The following is a 22,201-nucleotide window of genomic DNA, read 5'->3' as shown; positions in this document are numbered from 1 at the left end:
CTGGGATCGAGCCCTGCATCGGGCTCTCTGCTCTGCAGGGAGCCTGTTTCCTCCTCTCTCTCTCTCTGCCTGCCTCTCTGCCTACTTGTGATCTCTGTCAAATAAATAAATAAAATCTTTAAAAAAAAAAAAGAAAAAAGAAAAAAACTGTGTATTTAAAGAGATGACAGACAGACAGACAGAACTGCATGTGAAAAACGGCACCTACTAAGAACACCAGAAAACCCAAAAGGCTGAGTCCCCGCCCGTCTCGACCCTCACAGCTCCCTGCTGCAGCGGCTGTGAGCCCAGAGCACTTCCTGTCCCCCGGGAGAGTGGACTCGGGAGGGCCGGGCAGGACCTGGATGCTTGGGGCCACAGACCTCCCTTTGGAAAGCAAGGCTGCAAAGCTGCCAGCGGCCCAGCGGCCGTAATCATCAGCGCAGGACGAGACCCACATGAGCACAGCGGACTCTGCGACTCACCGCAGCCCGGCTGTGACACTTTGCCCGTCAGCCTCCAGTGCCTTCTCCTGGGACTCTGAGCCTGGTCGCGTTCCCGGGGAGCAGGGGGAGGCGGCGGCAGGTGGCTCAAGCTGCAGGGCCACTTGCCAGGTCTTAGAGTTTCCCTCTTGAGCGCAGGGGCCCGGGCTACACAGTAACCAGCCGGAGTTAATCGGACTGGAAACGAAGAGGTTTGGAACGCGGCTCTGCAGTTGCTGAAGAAAAGGAGGCGGCTGAGCAAGCAAACAACAGGTGCACAGTCTCTGAGAAGTGGGAACAAAGTGTCCGCGGACACGACACAACCGCAGTGCAGGGCCCTGCTACTCCCAAAGCTCTGGGAAAGGCAAACCACACACTGTCCTTATCTATTCCTAAGGCCAGGTCCGGGCAGGAGAGTTCGGGTTAGGACACACTGTCGGGAAGCAGTTAAAACATCCCGCTCTCAGCCTGGCTTTTCATGCCGTAGGACAAGCAGCAGCCAGTCCGAAAAGAACTGCTTCCTCTGCCCTCGGTCACTGACACAGGTGTCCCTGGGCCTCAGAGTCCCCACCACTGCATCTGTCAGCACCCCCACTCAGAACCGCCGCCAAGAGCTGAGATCCCACTTCATGTGCCCAGCAGGACGTCAAGCTAGACACGCGTGCACACTCGCAGGCATGTGCACACACGTACACGTATGAGCCTGTGTGCACACACGGTAGTCTGTCCTTCCCCACTGGATGGGGCACATACGTGATCTGGAAGCAGAGCCCCGCCGCGCTCACGCAGCTGCTCAAGGACACCCAAGAACAAGCAACTCCTGGCACCGACAGCAGAGTGATTAGTCTGCATAAGGAAAACGCCGGACAATAAGGGTTTTAAAAAGCTATGGAGGGGGCGCCTGGGGGGCTAAGTCATTAAACACACCTGAGATGGAGCCCTGTGTGGGGCTCCCTGCTCAGCGGGAAGCCTGCTTCTCCCTCTCCCGCTCCCCCTGCTTGCATTCCCTCTCTCATGATTTATATGTCAAATGAATAAATAAAAATAAAAAATAAATAAAAGCAGAGAAGGGTGTCTGGGTTTCTCAATCCATTGAGTGTCTGCCTTCAGCTCAGGTCATGATCTCAGGGTCCTGGAATCGAGCCCATGTCGTGCTCCCTGCTCAGCAGGGAGTCTGCTTCCTCCTCTGCCCACCTCCCCCCTACCACTTGTGATCTCTCTCGAGTACATACAATCTTTAAAAAAAAAAAAAAAAGCAATGGAGGGCCTCTAAATTCCGTTAGGAAAAGAATGGGATTGGGTCGAGCATTTTTTTTAAAGATGTTTATTTGTTTGACAGAGAATGAGAGAGAGACAGCACAAGCAAGGCGGGGGAGGCAAGAGAGAGGGGGAAGCAGGCTCCCCGCTGAGCAGAGAGACCCATGCGGGGCTCGATCCCAGGACCCTGAGATCATGACCCGAGCCAAAGGCAGAGGCTTAACCCACTGAGCCACCCAGGCGCCGTGGCCAAGTATTTTTCAGAGCAATGCTACTCTGAAATGTGTTAAAAGGCAATTTTCAAGAAAGGGCAAAACCATGACTCCCATAAAGATATAAAAAAGCAAATACTGAGGCGCCTGGCTGGCTCAGTCAGGACAGCACACAGCTCTTGATCTCAGGGTCATGACGTTGAGCCCCACATTGAATGCAGAGTCTACTTGAAACAAACAAACAAAAAAAAGTAAATACATGTTAAAAATTTTATTTAGTTCATTGAATGAGGGAGCCAGACAGATGTCACCACTGGCTGAAAGGCGTCAAGGGGACGCAGCTATGGAAGGACACACGGTGACAACACCGAGTGCCACGGGATATACGTCAGGCACGAGGAAATTAATGAGCACACGGGGGCAGAACCATCTTCTCCACGGGGGACAATGAGCCACCAAAGCCTCAAATCCAAGTGAGGCCCAGCCCACCACGCACACCTTTCCTTCGCAGCATGAGGGGTGGGGACGAGCCCTTGGCCTGCGGTCGCGTCCGCACCCGAGTGAGGTCCACAGGAGGAAAGCCTCTGCCTCGCCCCCTGCTCGTCCCTGAGCTCTGCAAAGCACCCGATACGTGGCAGGTGCACAGAGCTGACTGAGCGAGCGGGTGGGCGAAGGGGTTCACGCCTCCTGCGGTTCACTCTGGGCACGAACGGGACTGAACCAGAGGGAACCTGGAGGCAGCCGCACCGACTCCTGAAGCTCGGACAGGCACAAAATGGAGAGTCAGCACAGAGTAGGAAGATAACAAAACCCTCGCCTCGAGCCCCAAGAACAGGTACAGAGCGGTACGTGCAAAGGGCACAGACACGACGGACCGTGCCCTTTACTCTTCTGGGGGCCTCTCTCGGCCCAGCGTGCCTCCTGTTGAGAATGAATGCTGACCGTCCCCGGACTCTGGCCAACATGCTACCAGTATTTTTTTTTTTTTTAAAGATTTTATTTATTTATTTGACAGACAGAGATCACAAGTAGACAGAGAAGCAGGCAGAGAGAGAGGAAGGGAAGCAGGCTTCCTGCTGAGCAGAGAGCCCGATGCGGGGCTTGATCCCAGGACTCTGGGATCATGACCTGGGCCGAAGGCAGAAGCTTAACCCACTGAGCCACCCAGGCGCCCCATGCTACCAGTATTTTAAGTTCTTTATTCCTGCTGGCTCGCCTCACTCCACAGAAACAGTGGTCGCTTGGTCTCTGACTGGAAGCTGGAACTCAGCATCCAGCAAAATACATGAAAATTAACCAACCCAAACCATGCCCATCAATCAGCCCAAAAGTTATTCCTCAGCAGGTCAGAGAGAAGCCACGAGATGGGAATAAGGACAGGTGTCCCCTCCTTACAAGTGCTCAGGGACCCTGCTGGGCCTCCGGGGAAAGAAGAAAGCCTGGGTGTGGGTCCTGCGAGCCACGCGCGGGCTCCTCACGCCGCGTCCTAACTGAGCTGCAGAACCAACCCTGGAAATCGGGTTTGCTACCACAATTTGAAGATGAGGCAGCTGAAACTCAGAGACAGAAAGAACAATATCCTGCCAGAAAACTGTCCCACTGATTTGGCTAAAAAAAAAAAATTCCACTGCCTCCCAGACGTAGCCGTGAGCTGGAAGTTGGGGCCACTGAACCATCGAGAGGCCTGAGACAATCACTTTCCACAAGACCCACCATCACCCATCAGCTGTCTGTTCTGAGCAGACGCCCACTTTGAGTGAGGACACAGCGACTGGCAGGCCGGCCGTCTCTGCGGGGACACAGACCTGGGGGTCTTTCCGGCACACAGGCTTGACCTGATCCGGAGTGTCTGTGAACAGGCCAGGCCGAACGTGGTACTGTAAAGCACAGGGAGTGCTCGTCCTTCCCCAGGACTCGGGCACGGAGACCTGAACGGCCCCCAAACCAGGCCCACAAGCTCATGGCAGCGGGTGGTGGGTCCCACGGGCCCTTCTTGAACCAAGTTACCCAGGACTGGCGCAGCCGAGTCCACGGGTGAGAGACCTGGGACCCCCGTCTGAAGGGCAAGTCCAGCGCTGTGCTGACCTCCACCGCTGCACAAGAACACCACCTCAGGCACGGGGCATTCCGGCAGCTCGACATGGCAGAGGAGTGGACGACACGGAAGCTGTTACTTAAAAGACAGGTGGCCCCGAGGTTGGAAGCAGTTTTAACCTAGCACCACAGGGTGCCGGCAATAGACGGGGGCACGGCGGTACCCATCGCCCCATCGTGCACGCGCGCAGAGACTCCGTGCTGCTGAGAGCACGGCCCTGGCTCACTCTCCCTCACACTAGAGGTCACCTCTGTGAAGGACACACACGCTGGGAGACCATGTGCGGAAAGCCCGGGGCAGTCAGTCCAGCTCAGCCACTTCCGGGCTTCGGGTAACCCAGCACGGATGGGACCTTGTCACCTCCCGGGGTCCTGGGGCGATCCAGGAGCCAACACACATACAGAGCCAGGAACAGCCCCGGTGTATACAGTAAGCGCTAGGTAAGCAGCAGCTGCCATTTGGCCAAATCTGGGACGGAGCCTCACCTCGGGGGCCGCTGAGACGGGGTCTCTAAACAACGGCGAGGTAGCTGAGCCGCCACCACTAACCGCCGCACGCGCGAGCTCTTCTGCACAGCTGCGCGGACTCACGCGCGCGCGAGCGCGTCAGGTGCAGCCGAACGGAAAGGCTTCCTACGTCAGGTGTGACTCTCGTGCACCCCCGCCGTCTCCCCAGATGCCTGCGAAGCCTCCTAATAATGAAATGAGACCTTTCAAAGGATAAGTAGGAAAACAGACCGGCAGAATACAAAATCCAAACATGAGGGAAACTTTTTTTTTTAACTGTCAATTTTTTAGACTTTTTTTTTTTATTTCTTTTCAGTGTACCAGAATTCATTGTTTATGCCCCACAGTGAATGCTCCATGCAATTCGTGCCCTCCATAATACCCACCACCAGGCTCACCCACCTCCCACCCCCACCCCTCCAAAACCCTCAGATTATTTTTCAGAGTCCACAGTCTCTCAGGGTTTTTCTCCCCCTCCGATTTCCCCCAAATCCCTTCTCCTCACAACTTTAGTTAGAACAATGCATCCCAAGGCACCTGGGGACCTCCGACGGTGAGGTATCTGCCTTCAGCTCAGGTCATGATCCCAGAGTCCTGGGACCGAGGTCCACATCGGGCTCCCAGCTCAGTGGGGAACCTGCTTCTCCTCCTGCTCCCTCTCTGTTAAATAAATAAGATCTTTTTAAAATACTAAATGAATAACTACTCCTCTCTTTAAAAAAAAAAAAATCCTGCGTTCTTGGGACGCCTGGCTGGCTCAGCGGTTAAAGGTCTGCCTTCAGCTCAGGTCATGACCTCAGGGTTCTGGGATTGAGCCCCACGTCGGGCTCTCTGCTCAGCACAGACCCTGCTTCTCCCTCTCCCTCTGCTGCTCCCTCTGCTCCTGCCCCCCCCCAAGTAAATAAAATCTTCTTAAAAAGTGCACGTCTAATTTTCAGAAATAAAGGAAAAAACAAACGTACAGCAACTTTCCCACATATTCCATGTTCCCCGACAAAACACAGTCTGCGAGCGTGTCTGGAGAGAAAGGCCATCACAGAGACGGAGAAAGCAGCTCTCCGAGAACCTGTGAGGCAGACACCCCCAGCCCGGCTGCGGCACGACTCGCACACGCTGAGCGCTCAGGGCTCCAGAGCGAGGTGGAGGGTCCCCGGGGCCGCACGGAAACGCAGGAACCCCCAGCCCCCTTCTGGGTGTTCGCGATGTTGGTGAAACGCAGCCACCACGGCTGACAACCGAAGAAGGGGACGATTTCTCCCTGTAACAAAGGACACGCACGACAGAAGTCCTGGGAGGGGGAAGGAGACCGTCCACGGCCTGACTCGGCACAGACCGGCCGACGGCCCCGCCCCAGCCCCCTTCCCGAGGGTCACTCCCTCCCGAACAGTTTTACAAATAAACACAGGAGCAGCTACAAAAGAAAAGATCTTTTGTTTCTCTACCAAAAAAAAGAAAGAAAGAAAGAAAGAAAAACAGCGCTTCCCAAACAACGCTCCAGTCAAGGGACGGCTCTCCCGCAGCCACGGGACCGGCCTTGACCCCAGACCCTGCAGCCCGGACGGACGCCCCATTAGGCTGAGCGCTCCAGGCTCTCGGCTGCCTCCCCGGCCGGCTGCCCTCCCACTGGGGACGCCGTGGGGACAGTTCACACGTCCTTTAGGTCCACTGAGCGAGACAAGCACGGGGAGCTGCGTGAGCACAGGGGCGGGGGGGGGCCTGAGGAGGACGACGAGACCCCCGAGCCCACCCCCGTCGGGAACAGCGATCGGCAGCTGACTGCCAGCTCCTCCCGCCCCGGCCCCGGAGGCCACAGGCTATAGAAGCGGACCCCCACCATCTGTGGTCCTAGAGCTGTCCCAGCTCGGTCACGGCCAGGCCTTCACCGAGCCGGCCACGGGACAGGTGCAGGCGGGGTCTGTCCCTTCCGAGCAGGGACCGCCAGCCTCCGGTCTTAGCCTCCGCTGTGCCGTGCCGCTCCCAGGGCGGCGGGGACCCGCCGGCGCTCTGCACAGGGAGGGGGTCAGCCGCGCCCCCGAAGGTCGCAGCACGGGAAGGACAGCGATAGGTCTGTGCCCCGCGGGCCTCCGATCCTGGCCCGATCCTGCCCCGCTCCCAGAGCAGCAAAGCACCATCGCCTCCGGGCCTGGCTTCCCGCAGAGGTGAGACGCGGGAATCCCATCCCGGCCACACGAAGCCGCTGCGAGGCCTGGAGCTTGGCGGGCGCCCCGGGAGCCGGGACGGAGCTCTGCCGCTCGCAGGATCCGGGCCTCGGGCTCTGCCGGCTGCATGTCAGCCACCTGGTGAGCGCCCCCCAGGCGGCTTCTCCACTCCAGCACCCCCGGGACCTCCCGTGGACTGAAACAGCGGAGGCCTGAGACGACACTCCAGGACGGGACACCGAAAGGCAGCGCAGAGCAGGGAGGAGCGGGACAGAGTCCCCCACTCTGACGTCAGCCCGTTCTGCCACCAGCTGGCCATTGGACGTGGGACACGAACTTCTGGAGCCCACCTCTTCATCAAAGAGAGGGAGAAGCTGAGGAGACGGGCGGTCGCGGGAATCGCACCAGCCTCTACCTCGTCCACCCGTGCCCCGTGACACGGACGGGCCGCGAGCGACACCTGCCTGCCCGGCCAGGACGGAAGACCCTGAGCGGCTCCACCGCTGAATCATGGTGCCTGCGAGGGCCAGGCTGGTCTCGCGTTTGCCGCCAGCAAGCCCACATAGGTCAGAGCCAAGCTCCTCTGTGCCCACCGCCCCAAGGCTGTCTGATCCCCGTTAAAAAGGAAGAGGAGGGGGTGCCAGGGTGGCTCAGTGGGTTGAGCTGCTGCCTTCGGCTCAGGTCATGATCTCAGGGTCCTGGGATCGAGCCCCGCATCAGGCTCTCTGCTCGGCAGGGAGCCTGCTTCCTCCTCTCTCTCTGCCTGCCTCTCTGCCTACTTGTGATCTCTGTCAAATAAATAAATAAACTCTTTTTTTAAAAAAAGAAGAGGAGGCGTGGTAGGGACTGAGCAGTTTCAGAAGTGGGAGCCGAGCACAGCCTTGCCCATCCACACCCTCCAGGTCCACAGGACAAATCAACCAGCAGGGGTGAGGTGCTCTGGGGGAGACAAAAATTCTAGAAAGTGCACACATTTTGGTTAGCTCACTCAGAGCGGAGCAGGAAGGGAGTGCTCCAGAAAGGGCTGCATTTTGCATGCTGGCTGGAAATAATTTATCACTGGAAACCAAGGGATTGGTGGCCACAGCAGGTCTCACCACGCTCTGCAAGTGACCTTGTTTCTAAAAAAAAGCTGCAGAGACCAAAACAAACCGTGAAATGTGTGTTTCGTGGACCAGAAAAGATATCAAGACCAAAACCTTACAATTCTCAGGTCTGCTACTGCAAGGGGCCACTCTGCAAACGCCCCGCCTGGTTCCAGACACACGCACGCTATACCGTGTATGTGTAACACACATGTTACACGTTACACGCACGTTACACCCGCAGAGAAAAGAACAAACTCGGGCACCTGGGTGGCTCAGTGGGTTAAAGCCTCTGCCTTCGGCTCAGGTCATGATCTCAGGGTTCTGGGATCACGTTTGGCGTCGGATTCTCTGCTCAGCGGGGAGCCTGCTTTCCTTCCTCTCTCTCTGCCTGCGCCTCTGCCTACTCGTGATCTCTGTCAAGTAAGTAAATAAAAAATCTAAAAAAAAAAAAAAATGAACAAACCCGCCCTCAGATTTTCCCACACGTGCTTGTGTCGAGTCAGCCAAAAAAACAAGCAGCAGCCTATTTTCCTCACGAAGGGGGCTGGGTCTTAATTACCTGCGTAATAAACTCTCCAAGTCCGTCCGTGAAAACGAGGCCTCTGAAACGCTGCACCACAAATGAAGACGAGCGCAGAAACTCACCTCGTCACGAACGGTGTTGGCTCAACTGCTGCCGAACGTCCCCAGACCCTAAAACCCAGACAGCCTACTCGTGGGTCACTCACCTGAGAGATGAAAATGTGTATTTACGCAAAAACCTCTATGTAAGGGACGCCTGGGTGGCTCAGTTGGTTGGACGACTGCCTTCGGCTCAGGTCATGATCCTGGAGTCCCGGGATCGAGTCCCGCATCGGGCTCCCAGCTCCATGGGGAGTCTGCTTCTCCCTCTGACCTTCTCCTCGCTCATGCCCTCTCTCACTGTCTCTCTCTCAAGTAAATAAATTAAAAAAAAAAAAAATCTTAATTTAAAAAAAAAAAAAACCCTCTATGTGAGTATTTATAGTGGCTTTGTCCATCATCACCAAACTGAAAGCCATCCGAGTGTGCTCCAGCTGGGGGACGGACAGGCATGAGCGCCGCGGCACAGAGGAATTCAAACGCCTGACTCAAAAGAAGCCGGACTCCAGACGCCCCGTACTCTGGGTCTAGAGAAGGCCAGACTCTAGGGACAGAGACTCATCGGTACCATCTGGGGCCGACAGTGAGCCGAGGAGACTCCAGGGACACAAGGTCTACGGTAGAAATGGTTTGTATCTTGATTGTGGTCACACAACTCTAGGGATGTGTCAAGTCTCCTAACTATACACTAAAAAAAAGTGAATTTTACTGCATAGAGGCAAACATTCAATAAACCTTAGATATAAAACACAACCTAGACAATTCGACCAAAAAACAAAAACTATTACCTATGCAAAACTTGTTGCCAATTTCTAAACAAACCTTTTAAAACCCATATGAAAAAAAAAACCTCCCCAATTTGCCTAAATAGCGAATTAAGCACAAAATAGCATTCTGCTATGTGTAATTTCTTTTTAAGATTTTATATATTTAAATGAGAGACAGAGCAACAGTCAGAAGGAACACAAGCAGGGAGAGTGGGAGAGAGAGAAGCAGGCTTCCCGCCAAGCAGGGAGCCCGATGCGGGGCTCGATCCCAGGACCCTGGGATCATGACCTGAGCCGAAGGCAGAGGCTTAACCCACTGAGCCACCCAGGCACCCCACGACTATGTGTAATTTAAGGAACAGAAGAAAACCGAGTCCACCCTGGCGGCACCTGGGACAGGAGCCTGTCTCTCCCGAGCCCCGTGCTGGCGAATTCTCGGCCGCAGTGTTCTTCTCCTTTGCTCTCAGTCCCTGAAAAAGATGCTCCTTTCTGACCACCGCGGGGTCGGACGTGACGCCGCTGTCCCTTTGCTTCCACCTCTCCTCCGGCTGCTTTCGAGACTTCCTCCTTGTCTTTTGTTTTCAGGATTTCGTTATGTTGTGTCTTGGCAAAGATCTCTTCCCGTTTATACTGTTTGGGCTTCTCTTGGCTTCTAGAACCTGCCGGTTTCTGCCTCTGCGGACTTCGGGAAGCTCCGGCCGTTACTTCTGGGACTCTGCGAGCCGCGCCCTTTCTCCTGTCCTTCCAGAACTGGGCCGGCGCGGTGTCCATCTCCCGCCCCACCGGCCGCCCGGCTCCGGTCACTTCCCCCCGCGCTCTCGGTGCTCCGGGCTCCGTGTCTGCAGCTGTGTCCCCACGCCGGTCCTTCCTTTCTCCCCTCCCCCGGCTAGGGAGTGCTCCCCGAGCCTTCTGGTTTTGTTACCGCACTTTTTCATTCAGAAATTTCCATGTGGGTCTTCTTTAAATTTGATTTTGCTGAGACCCTCTATTTTTCTCATTTGTTTAGGGGTTCGTGATTGTTCACGGAAGCAGGCTCTGGATGGCTTTCAGGCCCTCGGGGTAACATGACCCCCTCTGTCAGCTCTGGGCTGGCCTCTTGTGATGGTCCTTTCTGACTCAGTTGGAGATCTCCCTGGTTCTTACATGATGAGTGTTTTGTTTTATTAAAACCTGGACATTTCCACCCTGTGCTATGAGAAACTGGATCTTCTTTAAATCTTCCCTTTGAGCTGGTTCTTTTGTCCCAGTAGGGCCCAGAGGGCTGGGGCTCGTGCTTTCCCTTCCCTGACAGGTGGAGGCAGAAGCCAGACTCCAGGGGCAGCCTCCACGGGCACTGCCCAGGGGGAGGGCTCGTCACTCCTGGCAGGAATGAGAGTCCCCACTCCTGTGAGATCTCGATGGTACGGATGCGGGTGCCCCAGCTTTTTCTGAGTGTTTGGCTGGACTACTGCACTTGTGATCTAAAAGGTTCGTTGGGGGGCGCCGGGGTGGCCCAGTCGGCTGAGTGTCGGACTCCGGATTTCCGCTCAGGTCCTGATCTCAGGGTCCTGGGATCGGCCCCGCACCAGCACAGTGGGGAATCTGCTTGAGATCCATTCCCTCTGCCCCTCCCTCTGCTCACACAGTGCACACACTCTCTCTCTAACAATAAAACTTTTTGAAAATAATAAAAATAAGTAAATAAATGCACACATACACAAATAAGAGATTGTTTACTTGGCTACCTCTTTCCTGATCCTTTGGTGAATGAACGGGCTTTCAACTTTGTCTTGTCTGTTCCCTTAGGCATTTCTGGGTTGTTGGTTTCTTCAGCTCCAACTCTGGGGAAAATGAGGCAGAAAGAAAACCCAGGGAGCCCACCACTGTGTCACTCGGTGGATCTGGAAATCCCACCAGCCTGCCTTCACTCCACCTTTGAAACCAACGCTGGAATCTTCCTAGGCCAGTGGGCACTGGACAGCAGGACCAGGAAAATCTGTCGTCCCAGTGATGAAGCCATTCCCATAAGAGGAAACAGTCGTGGGGTGCCCAGGGGGGCTCAGTCGGTGAAACGTCTGCCTCCAGCTCAGGTCATGATCCCAGGGTCCTGTGATCAAGCCCCACATCGGGCTCCCTACTCACTGTCTCTCTCTCAAATAAATAAATATTTTTAAAATATACAAATAAAAAAGAATGAACTGTCGTTTAAGCTCATCTGTATGTACGCGTGCGGACAGCTGTATGTACACATTTTTGTACAGAAAGGGAAGTTATGTGAGTCACAGCAAAGCAAGAGGCAAATCCGAGATGAAATCCGAAAGCCCAGACCATCCTCCAGACACAGTACATGGGGTTCAGGCATGAGTTAACCAGTATGGTTGACCTCAATTAGTTAAATTCTCCCGAATCAGCACCACGCGAGGGAGCCTAAAATACCTCTTCCCGCCCCCAGAGTCCTCGGAGCCCCTCCAGGAGGCCTCCGGGCCGACCTCCCAGCCCCCGCACTCTTCACAGGCGTCCTTTGTCCGCTGAGGTCTCGCAGGATAATGGCGCCTTGTCTGCCCCGCTGAACCCAGAACCCTGGCTTTCCTTCCACCTGTCTTAACACCCGCATTCATATTCTGGCCACCGTTTCCGATCAGGAGAGCAGAGGAATTCTGCAAACGTGGCCCTGCACCTCTCGGAGGGTGAGCCCTTGAAGCCTGCGGTAACGGGACAGATGGGGACCCGCCGCCAAAGACACAGGCTCACCTACCACGCCGGCTCTGCAGCCTCGGCGTCCAGATCTCAGAGGTAAACTGAGATGTTTTTCCAAGAACTTTTTTTAGTGGGGGCTCAGATGATCTTAAGTCCAAGCTCAACCCTCACCCCAGTCCAGTTCAGAGGGACCACACAAACCCCCACCACCACTGCTTTTAAGTGACCGGGGTTCCCCAAGGACTGAACGCCGGTCTACAAGTGCATCAGCCTGGGTATGGGCCAGTAAGACCTCATCTATGCCGACCAGCTCAGTCTGCTGACCTCCGGAAGGGATGTCCTCTGCCACATGCTCTCCCTTCACACAAACACCAACCGCTGGGCTCTGCGCCACCAGGTTTGGGCCTCCGGAGCCAATCGGCAGCCGCAAGAACGTCATCAGAGTCAAGAGAGATCCAAGTCCTCCGACCTCAGCTCCGGCTTGCACAAGCTGTCCACCCGCTTCGGCACCACGCTCTCGGGGCTCCCGGAACCACACAGTCCTCACAGGCCAGGCCAAAGGGTCAGCGATCAGCAACCATGGGGTCCCCGTCAAAGAGAGCTACTCTCCAGCTCATCACAACACCAACCGTTCCCTGTCGCTCCCTGGATCCAGGAGCAGCTGCCTCCAGGGGGAGCTGGGGGCTGAGGCGTCTACACACGGTGGAAGGGGGATGATGGGAGCTCCCGGTCCGCACAGATGGGCCGTCTCCTCTGGTTTCTTCGGCGGTGGGTATGCCTCCCCATCCTTCCGACGCTCACAGGGCAGAGGCCCTCGGCTCTGCCACAGGGCCCAAGACCTCTCAGCTAACTTCACGGGCACCACGATGTCATACGCAGACCTGTGGCATTTTCTCCTGGGTTGCACCAAAGTTATCTGAGAGAAAGACCTTAAACCGACTATCACCTCTGAGATGCAAGGATGGTCTGACATCCTCAAATCAACGGGACATGTCTCACGAACAGAGCCAAAGAAAGAATCATCATTGTCCCCGTAGATGTGGCAAAAGCATGGGACAAAACTCAACACCATTTGTGATAAAAACCATGAACAAACGAGGGAGGGAAAGAAGACATCTCAACAAGCCGTCGTCACACCAGCCGCTCCGAATCTCCCCTCTCTGACCTCTCCGTTTACTGCAGAATTCCTGACTAACGGCGGACCCGCTCAAGCCTCTCTTGTCCTTCTCTGACAAGCCTCTCTTGTCCTACTGTGCAGCCGTGGTCTAAGCACCCAGAGCTAGGAGATGGTTGTTCTTCCTCAAACACCAACAGAGCCCTTCCTTCCAGGTACCACAGTCCAAGCACCGGGCCAAGTTCAGCCCACCGACGGCTGGCAGCGCTTCGGGTGGCAGCTACAACCGCCCCATCTCATGGAGGAGAAAAATGACATGCGGACACACAACGCGCACAGGATCGCACACGCGGCCAGTGGCTGCAGCCGGCAGAAGGGCACACGCCACCCCCACGGGCACCCCGCAGACACGTCCCAAACCCTGGAGCCTGTAAGAGGTTATGCTATGGGGCAAGGGGGACTAATGTCACAGACAAATTGAAGTTGTTCACCAGCTGCCCTTCAAGAGAAACAGGGGAACCCAGTGGAATCACGGAGTCCTCTAAATGTGGGGGAGGGGGCTTGACAAGTCGGGGTCCGAGAGACACAATGACAGACACCACGGCCTTGGGGATGGAGGATGAAGAAGCCACGGGATGTGAGCAGGGAGCTGGAGAAGACGCCAAAACAGGCCCCCCCACCCCGGACCCTCCAGAACAGAGCACCTCAGTTTCAGCCCGGTCAGACCCATTTAGGACTTCCGACCCGCGCTTTTGAAGCTACTAAGTTTGCTACTGAAACAGATTTTTGTCCTGGGAGCGGGGACTGCTGTGACAACGCTGGACGTGGCTTTGGAACCGGGCAACAGAAAGAGGCGGGAAGCACATGAGACGCGTGATGGAAAGGGCCTGCCTGGCCGTGCGCAGATCGTCCCAAGTACAGTCTCTAACAGCCCCGCTAGCGAGGGCGGAGGAGGAAGAAGGGAGCGAGGGAGAGAAACCCGTACTGTCTTTAGAGGATGCCAACCCGGCATGGAGACTTCAGGGAGAAACACGGGCGTTAGGGTGCTGCCAGCGTGAGCTCAGATGGAAACAGGGAACGTGTTTCCGGAAGCTGGAGGAAAGGGGACTGAGTGGTCCAAACTGGTCCTCGCGGGAGGGATCCTGGGGGAGCAACACTGAGCCTCACCGGCCCCCAGAGGCTGCAGCCTGAGGGACGAGGAGAGGAGGCGGAGTTGAGCCTGCAGGGCTCCGGGGATGCAGTTTCTCGGATGATCTGCTGCCTCTCCCCGCTCCCCCGGGGTTGAAAACCCACGAAGCTGCCGCCCCAGGCGTGGAGGAGGGGCTGGGCTGACTTCACTGAATGATGGGCACCATCTATCCAGACTGTTCCGGCCAAGACAGCGGTGGCGGATTCCGCTGGGGCCCCATCTCGTCTCTGGGCAACCGCCTTTGGCTTCCAGAACGTATCAAACCTTCAGAGTGGATGTCCCACACCTGTCTGCCCAGCGAGGCGAAGGTCAGAGCAAGGCACCATGAGTGGAACACACGGCACCGGGACAGACCAAAGTCTGAACCCCTGAGCTTCTGCCAGCCTCCACGGCCCCATCCCGGACGTGGACGTGACCTTGCCCGTCTCGGAAGGCCTCTTATGTCCCTGAATCAGGTATCTATTAACCAGCCCAGCAAACCTCTCCTGCCCTCTCCAGCTTCCGGCAGGACGAGAGTCCCTCCAACCCTCCTCTCCCCTCTGCTACTGAACAGTCTGCCACCGCGCACACCCTCCCAGGCCCCCCTCACTCACCTCCCACGACAGGGCCAGCACTAAAACCACCCTCCAGTGGGTCCTTACCCTCCACCTTGGTTATGAAAAGTCAAATAAACACAGCCTGAGGCGCAGCGTCTGTGGGATGGGAAGGATGTTCAAGAGGAAGACAGAAAAAGCCCACCCACAGTGGCACGGGTGCCAGGCGCGGAGATGGCCTGTGTCAGCACCAACGCCAAGCCTCGGTCACCCTGTGTGTGTGCACACAGGTCAGCCGTGTGGGGACCGGGCCTGGCCACCCCCGCTGCCCCAGGAGCCTGACCCGGGGCACACTAAGGGTTTCAGGAACAAGAACGCAGGAGCCAGGAAATGAGTCGCCAGCACAGCACAGCATCTACTGTATTACAAAATCCTCTGGTGATCAGGGTCCCCGCTGCGTCACATCCTGGTCACTGAAGAAAGTGGCCAGCCAAAATTACTTTGCTAGTTCACACTCTTGACTCCAGAGAGCCTGCTTGGCACCAAAGGTCGGCTCCCATTCCAGAAACCCCACCTCCCACGGCAGACGCCACAGGGCTGCTCAGTTGGGGACCCCGACGCCAATCCTGATCTTCCCCTTGTAAACCAGGGACAGCAACGAAGGCCAGCCGGCCAGCGGAAGGACCAACAGGGCCAGCCTCGCCCAAAACAGGCAGCCGAGTCACTTCAACGTGAAGTGACTTCTGGAGCTTACGGTCCATCCCTACCAAACGCTTAACACTACCAAGTCAGCTTTGGGGAAGCATCTGGGAACGTGTCTGTGCAGCCTGGAGGAGAGAGCAGGGATGGGTCCACCTGTCCCTGGGAGACGTTGTCTTCACAGCGTGACTGCAGATCGTTTAGTCAGCCATCAACCACCACACTCAAAGGGGCCGCACGAAAGGAAGCAGGACGGAGCAAGGCAGATGGACATCCTCGAACTCCATCAACTCCACTATAAACCGGGACCTAGTTCTAATTTTCTCTACCCACCAGAGCGGATGCCCAGGCTGGCAATCGAAACTTTCTAGACGGGACCTTCGGTATTTGCGCCACTTCTGAAAGTGCTGGGCCTGTGCAAGTCGAGCGCACAGAAAATGCGCCCAGCGATTCAGCGCCTTTACTTACCTCAAACACTTGCCCTGAGGAAGGAGGAAAACCCTTGGGCAGGACTGTCCTTACCAGTGCACTTTTGCAGAGTGAACAAACCGAAAGCCTGAATCAAGACCCTGTGATGTGTTCTTTTGGAAAAATCACAAAAACTACATGTACTAAAAATAATTCATCACTATTTTAAAAATGCTTCCGCAGAAAACCGCATCAGAGCCCCGGGACAGACAGGAGCCGAGATCAGGCAGGTGGCAAGTGAAGGGGGAAACGCAGATGTGGTCCGCCCGAGCCGGAGGTCTGCGCTCGGCTTCCTGGTCTCCCAACCAAACCCTGAAAGCCTGTCTGGAAGGCTCTGAGGCTCAACTTCCTCTTTTGTGAAGAAGGGGTCATTACACGAGCCGTGCTCAGCCCTCCAGGTGGCTGGGGTAACAAATGAGATCCCGTCCATGAGCGTGGGGCTCCCTTCAGCAGGATGGTGGGGCTCCGGAGCCCAGCGGCCACGGGTACACAGACACCAGGAGCTTCTCTCTTTGGAGTGTCACCTGTCCCGTCCCTAAGACCCACGGAGAGGCTGAAGTTTCCCACCCAGCAAAGGAGAACAAGCAGGGACAGAGAGGGGCCCAGGATGGTCTCCCACTGTGCCTAGGGACCCGATCCGATCCGGAGATGGGGTCACACGCAGTGCAAGGCAGGACCCTGTGCACGGGGCCCCAGCCCTGGGGGAAGTCCTGCCCGGCCCTGAGGGGCCCTGCCCTGGGGGATGCTTATCTCCCGCCGCGGGGCCCCAGGACGGCGGGCCCCCGAGCGGTGTCCGCCCTCACCTGCGGTGTCCCAGATGGAGATGTTGTAGGAGCGCCACTGCTTTAGGTAGAAAGCACCGCCCACCGTGCTGACCGTGTCCGGGAAGCGCCGCTCCATGTACCTATGCAGCAGCGACGTCTTGCCCACGTTCGTGTCCCCCAGAAGCACGATCTTCCCATCGGGCTTCCTCATCGTCCCGCAGGAAGTCCCCCTCCTGCTCCCCGCGCGGGTCCGGCCGGTGCGCGCCGGGCGCCGCTGGAACAGCCGGTCGCCGCCCCCCGAGCGCCGGACCCCGGGACTCGCGAGGACCCAGACTCGCGGAAACCCGGATTCGCGGAGACCCGGGCTCGCGGGGAGCCGGAACTTGTGGGGCCCCGCCGGGACCCTCCGGCTCCGACGCCTGGGAGCGCGGAAGAGGAAGTGGGTCTCGCAGCCCGGGAAGGAGAGAAGAGCCCAGCCCAGCGCCTACCTGGGGTGTCCAGAGCTCGGCAGTCCGCGCCCGTCGGGGGCGCCCGGGCCCCGCCCCCCGGACCGCCCCCGGGCCCGCCCCCCGCGGCCCCGCCCCATGCCCCTGGCCTCGCCCGAACCCCGCCCCGCCCCAACCTCGCCCGCGCCCCCATTGCCCTGGGCTCCTGCGCCGGACGGCGGACTGAGCCCCGCGGGCAGGGGGGCGGCGGGAGGGTCGCTCGGGCGGCTCGCGCAATTGCCCCGCGGCACCGCGGAGTGGGGTCCCCTCGCCGGCGGCGCCCCGAGGAGCACCGGTGCGGCACTGCCAGTCCGGTGAACGGTGAGCGCGCGCTTCTGGGCCGCGTCCTCCCGCGTGCAAGGAGCCGATTCCTCCCCGAACGCGGAAAAGTTCGGAGCGAAAACTGGCCTTTGTCAGTCGCAGCGCTGCCGGCAAAACCTCTCCTTCCCTTTCCAGTGGGCCCGGGGCGCTGCCGAAATGCACGCCGTGCGGTCTGGTGTTCCGTTTGGAGAAAGCGCCGAGGGGAGTCGGTGCTGGTTCGAATCCTGATGGGGGGGGGGGTGTCTGCTGAGACCGCGGTGTGTGCCGGCGGGCCCCCGAGCAGAGGCCTGGGGCACTCGGGCGCTGGGACTCACGGGCGCAGAGGTGGGGCGCATCACACTCGTGAGGGCACGGCCACACCGACCTTTCCTAAGACCGCTCGCTCGGTCTCCATGCCCGGGTGCCCAGCGCTTCCCGCTCGCAGCCGGCTCTCTGCGCGTTACCCGCCCCCGCACGCTGCCCAGGGGTTTTGGAGAGTTCTCCCGCCCCCTGTTCTCTGGGGCCCTGTCCCGCGCGGTTTTCCTACCGCGATCTGGAATGACCTGGAATCCTGCCGCTTCTGCACACGTGGAACTCTGCAGCCTCTCCCTCCAGAACGCAAACTCTCTCGGCGGAGAACAGAGTTGGCTCAAAGGAAAAGTAGATTAAAAAAAAAAAAAAAAAGGGGCGCCTGGGTGGCTCAGTGGGTTAAGCCGCTGCTTTCGGCTCAGGTCATGATCTCGGGGTCCCGGGATCGAGTCCCACATCGGGCTCTCTGCTCAGCAGGGAGCCTGCTTCCTCCTCTCTCTCTCTCTGCCTGTCTCTCTGCCTACTTGTGATCTCTCTCTGTCAAATAAATAAATAAAATCTTAAAAAAAAAAAAAAAAAAAAAAAAAAAAAAAAAAAAAAAAAACTTCCTTGTAACCCGCAGCCCTTGACCAGTGCTGGAGGCAGGCAGAGTCCTCCTCCAGGAAGCTCCGGATCTTCATGTGCCTTGCTAGAGGGAAAAAGGGAAAAACAGCTTGGTTTGAGAACAGCCAGGCCTCCAGGGCTGGGGCCCACGGTTGCGGTTGCGTCATGAAAATTCTTCCACCTTCGCCTTTACCTCCTCAGGTTCCAACGACCCTCAGCATCCCCGGGCAGCTCTTTCTGGCCGCAGGTCCTGTCGCTGTGCTGTAATAAAACCACCATTTTGCACCCAAGGAGGCCCAAGAATTCCTTCTGGACCTCCAGCTCCAGACCCCAACATTTCCACATGATCAGGAAGGGACTTTTTGTGGGGTGCTCACCCGTGAGACTGGTGAAGCATATCTTGCACCCTACAGTCGCTCAAGGAAGCTTTGAGTCGGGCGCCTGGGTGGCTCCGTCTGTGAGGTGTCGGACTCTTGGTTTGGGCTCAGGTCATGATCTCAAGGTGGTGGGATCCAGCCTGGCATCAGACTCTGCACAGGGAATGGAGTCTACTTAAGATTCTCTCTCTCTTTCTTGCTCTGCCCTTCCCCGGCTTGTGCTCTATCTCTCTAAAAAAAAAAAAAGCAAGCAAGCTTTGAGTTAGGAAAGAATGGGTGAGTTCACCATCCTTGTGAGCCAAGAAAGTGTGTCCTAAAAATACATGGTGACCAGCTACGCCGTACCCTCTGGGTTTGCTCACCTGGGCAGCCCCCCAGCCGCCCATCCGTGTGGGCAGGCCCCTCCTCCAGAACCCCTCTGGTGAATGCCCCCCACCCTCCTAGCCCTCCCAGCAGTGAAGCCCCCCACCTTCTAACCAGCTCCTTATAGTCACTATTACTTCATTCTTAGATCCTGCAGTAATTTTTAAATTCCCTGGGGGCAGGGAGCATGTTTTAAGTGAAGTTTAAACTTCATTTCAGCTCAGCACGCCTTTCTCAGCTCCCCATCATTCACTAAAGGTGGGGCTTTGAGCTACCAGGGTCTTTGGGTTTTGTTCTCTGGTGTCTCCCAAGTTCCTAGAACTGGGCCACGGTCTGTGCTCTGGTCACGTGTATTTGAATACATTTCATTAACTGGAAGTTGTCGCCCCTTTAAAAGCTGCTGCTCTCGGAGCAGGTTTGGAGGAGACGCACGGACCCAGGACCTAGCCCAGTGTCTGGCACATACAATTCGCTCAGCAAGTCCGGTAAAAAAATGTTTTAATTGTCCAGCACTTCAAACAACTAAATTCAACCCGAGAAAGTCTCCGTATCAAATTTCAGCCACTCCTAAAAAATGCTGGAAGATTATCAACCACCTTATTCCTGTTCAGGAGCCTGGAGGGAGGAAGGAGGCAGATGTTGGCTGAGTGTTTAAGGAGCTACTTACCTGCCAAGGGCTATGTTTATTCTGCCTGGGCTTAAACCACCAGCCTAACAGGCTAATCCTTTTTCCAAATTGCTAGATGAAACATTCCCAAAGCCAAGAAAAATAGGTAGCTTCCTTTTAAAAGAGATGCAAACTGAGCAATTCTGGGACTCTCCGCAGTGAAAATATAAGAAAAAAGAAAACGTTGCTTTCGTTGGATTTTGCACAGTAACTCGGGAGTGTTTGTAGGTGCCTTTGATGTCGTTTCTGGAGGAGTATTGGTGGTGAGATCCGGAGCCCATGGCCAAGAAAAAACTCTTGAGCCGTCTTTGGTGCAGAATGGTGGTTTTAACTAAAGCTCAGGGACAGGACCCAGGGACCGACAGAGCTGCTGCCTCGGGGTTGTGAGGAGTAACTGACAGTAGCTTTGGGGTTGGGGGAAGTTCCGGAAGTGCTTTCACCTGTTGCTGGAGACACAGGATATCGGAGGCCTGGCTATTCCCAAACCAAAGTTGTTTGTCCCTCTGGCAAGGCACTGAGATCAAGTCGGGAGCTTCCCGGCAGAGCCCTACACTCTGCCGCCTCTAGTATTTGCCAAGTTGCTGCAGGTTATACGAGCATCCAGTTGGTTTTGTTTGTTTAAAGATTTCATTTAGTTAGTTATTTGATAGAGATCACAAGTAGGCAGAGAGGCAGTCGCGGGGGCGGGGGGGGGGGTGGGTGGAAAGCAGCCCCCCCCTCAAGCAGAGAGCCCGATGCGAGGCTCAATCCCAGGACCCTGAGATCTTGACCTGAATGACCTGAGCTGAAGGCAGAGGCTCAACCCATGGAGCCACCCAGGCGCCCCTGGACATCTAGTTTTATCTACATTTCTTCTGTGCTTCAGTTTCCCATATCCCCTTGCTGTAGAATAATTGCCTTTTAAAGTATGTTCTTCCTCCTTTTGAAAAAGCAAAGGAGGGCGCCTGGGGGGCTCCGTGGGTCGAGCCGCTGCCGTCAGCTCAGGTCCTGATCTCAGGGTCCTGGGATCGAGTCCCGCATCGGGCTCTCTGCTCAGCGGGGAGCCTGCTTCCCTCTCTCTCTCTCTGCCTGCCTCTCCGTCTGCTTGTGATTTCTCTCTGTCAAATAAATAAATAAAATCTTTAAAAAAAAAAAAAAAACGAAGGAAGAAAAGGCAAAGGAAAACAAACAACCACAAAACCGAACCCTGTCTGTCCGTCATATGTTCGTTCCGCGGGGAGGGGCTGAAGCACTAAGCCGTGACCTACATGGGAACAGAGCAAGGAGAAAGACCGCCAACGGAATAAACAAGCAAAATATATAGCGTCCTAGGCAGTGATGAAGTGTTAGATGGAGAAAAACAGAACAGGAATGGTACACAGAGAATGAGGCCTGAGGGCGGCTGCAGGGGGTTCTGTTATAAACAACGTGTCTTCAAGATCAAGTTTTCAGAAGGGTTAGGAGGTGATGCGTTGAACATCATTTGTAGGAAGAAAGGTTCACATAGAGAGCAGTGAGTGCAAAGGCCCTGAGGCGGAAGCCTACCTGGTAGGATTGATGGACACTGGAGGTCGGAGCCGCTGGAGCGGGAGAGAGCAAGTAAGCCAGACATCACGTCTGTGAGGAGGAGAGTGGAGGCAGCAGGAAAGGACACTGCGGTCAGAGGTCATCCTCAGGGCTGTATCTTCTACTCTGAATGAGATTAAAGGATACCAGAGGATTCTGAGCAGGGGAGAGACAGGATCCGTCCTACACAAGCTCGTCCAGGCAGCCACGGCAGACGCAGAGGCCTGGGAGACACAATGTGTGCTGCAATTAGCATGATAACAGAGGAGCTTTCGAAGCTGTTAACAGTCCCGGTAGATTTTGAAGGTGGGACCTAGAGGATTTGCTCTGAATTGGATGTGGAGTAAAAGGAGGGAGGAGGGATAGAGAGAGGAACCGAGGACAAGCATGTGGAAAGTTGGGGTGCCACATCCCTCTTCATCAGCTCGAGGCTCACAGCAGCCCCTCTCCGGAGCAGGGCTTCCCGACCTCAGCATGGCTGCAGGCCTGGGACCCGGATCCCTCTTGGTGGCGGTGGCGGTGGTGGTGGTGTCCTGCGATGTTTAGTTGCCTTTTGAGGGCAGCCAGAGGGGGCTGTGAGCAAGCAGCCTCCCCAGGGTCCTGCAGCAGATGCGGCGGAGGACGTGTGGAAGCTTGAGGTCCCGCCCTCGGCCACACCTGCTGGGCCAGGACCCCAACCTTTACACCCATAAAATACTGGTCTCCTTTTCTGTCGTTCGTATCCACAAGACCCACCTCGACTTCAGAACAACAGTGCTGTGTCTGTAAGCTGTTCTCTGAGCGAGCCACAGGCGGGAAGTTGCTGCCCTCCCTGGGGTGGACCCAGTGGGTGGAGCCCTCACCTGAGACGGAAGACAGTGTTGCCCACTTGATCCGCCATTTCTTTATACTCATCTCTTACTGGAGGGATTGCCGGGTCAGTCATACGTACTCTGTGCCATTT

At 56.4% G+C, this 22,201-nt stretch overlaps 1 protein-coding gene across 5 annotated transcripts in view; it reads right to left on the bottom strand.

Moving 5' to 3' along the window:
- RAB20 (RAB20, member RAS oncogene family) overlaps nucleotides 1–18,111 on the bottom strand; it is a 29,060-nt gene extending 10,949 nt beyond the window's left edge. For 2 of the 5 annotated variants that reach the window (XR_006607117.1, XR_006607118.1), the window contains exons 1-3: nucleotides 5,494–8,035; nucleotides 5,069–5,191; nucleotides 4,511–4,716 (exon numbers count right to left, since the gene is read on the bottom strand). Coding sequence is in view for 3 of the 5 variants with exons in the window: in XM_004746039.2 (XP_004746096.1) it covers nucleotides 16,649–16,820 (172 nt within the window). In the remaining 2 variants the exon portion in view is untranslated. The other 3 variants (XM_045081321.1, XM_045081322.1, XM_004746039.2) reach the window with 3 other exon arrangements.
- Between the last annotated feature and the right edge of the window lie 4,090 nt (nucleotides 18,112–22,201).

The sequence above is a fragment of the Mustela putorius genome, unplaced genomic scaffold (genome assembly GCF_011764305.1).
Source record: "Mustela putorius furo isolate JIRA1106 unplaced genomic scaffold, ASM1176430v1.1 tig00000551_pilon_pilon_pilon, whole genome shotgun sequence".
NCBI lineage: Eukaryota > Metazoa > Chordata > Mammalia > Carnivora > Mustelidae > Mustela > Mustela putorius.
Note: the sequence above shows the minus strand (reverse complement) of the source record. Positions and strands in the feature narration are given on the sequence as shown.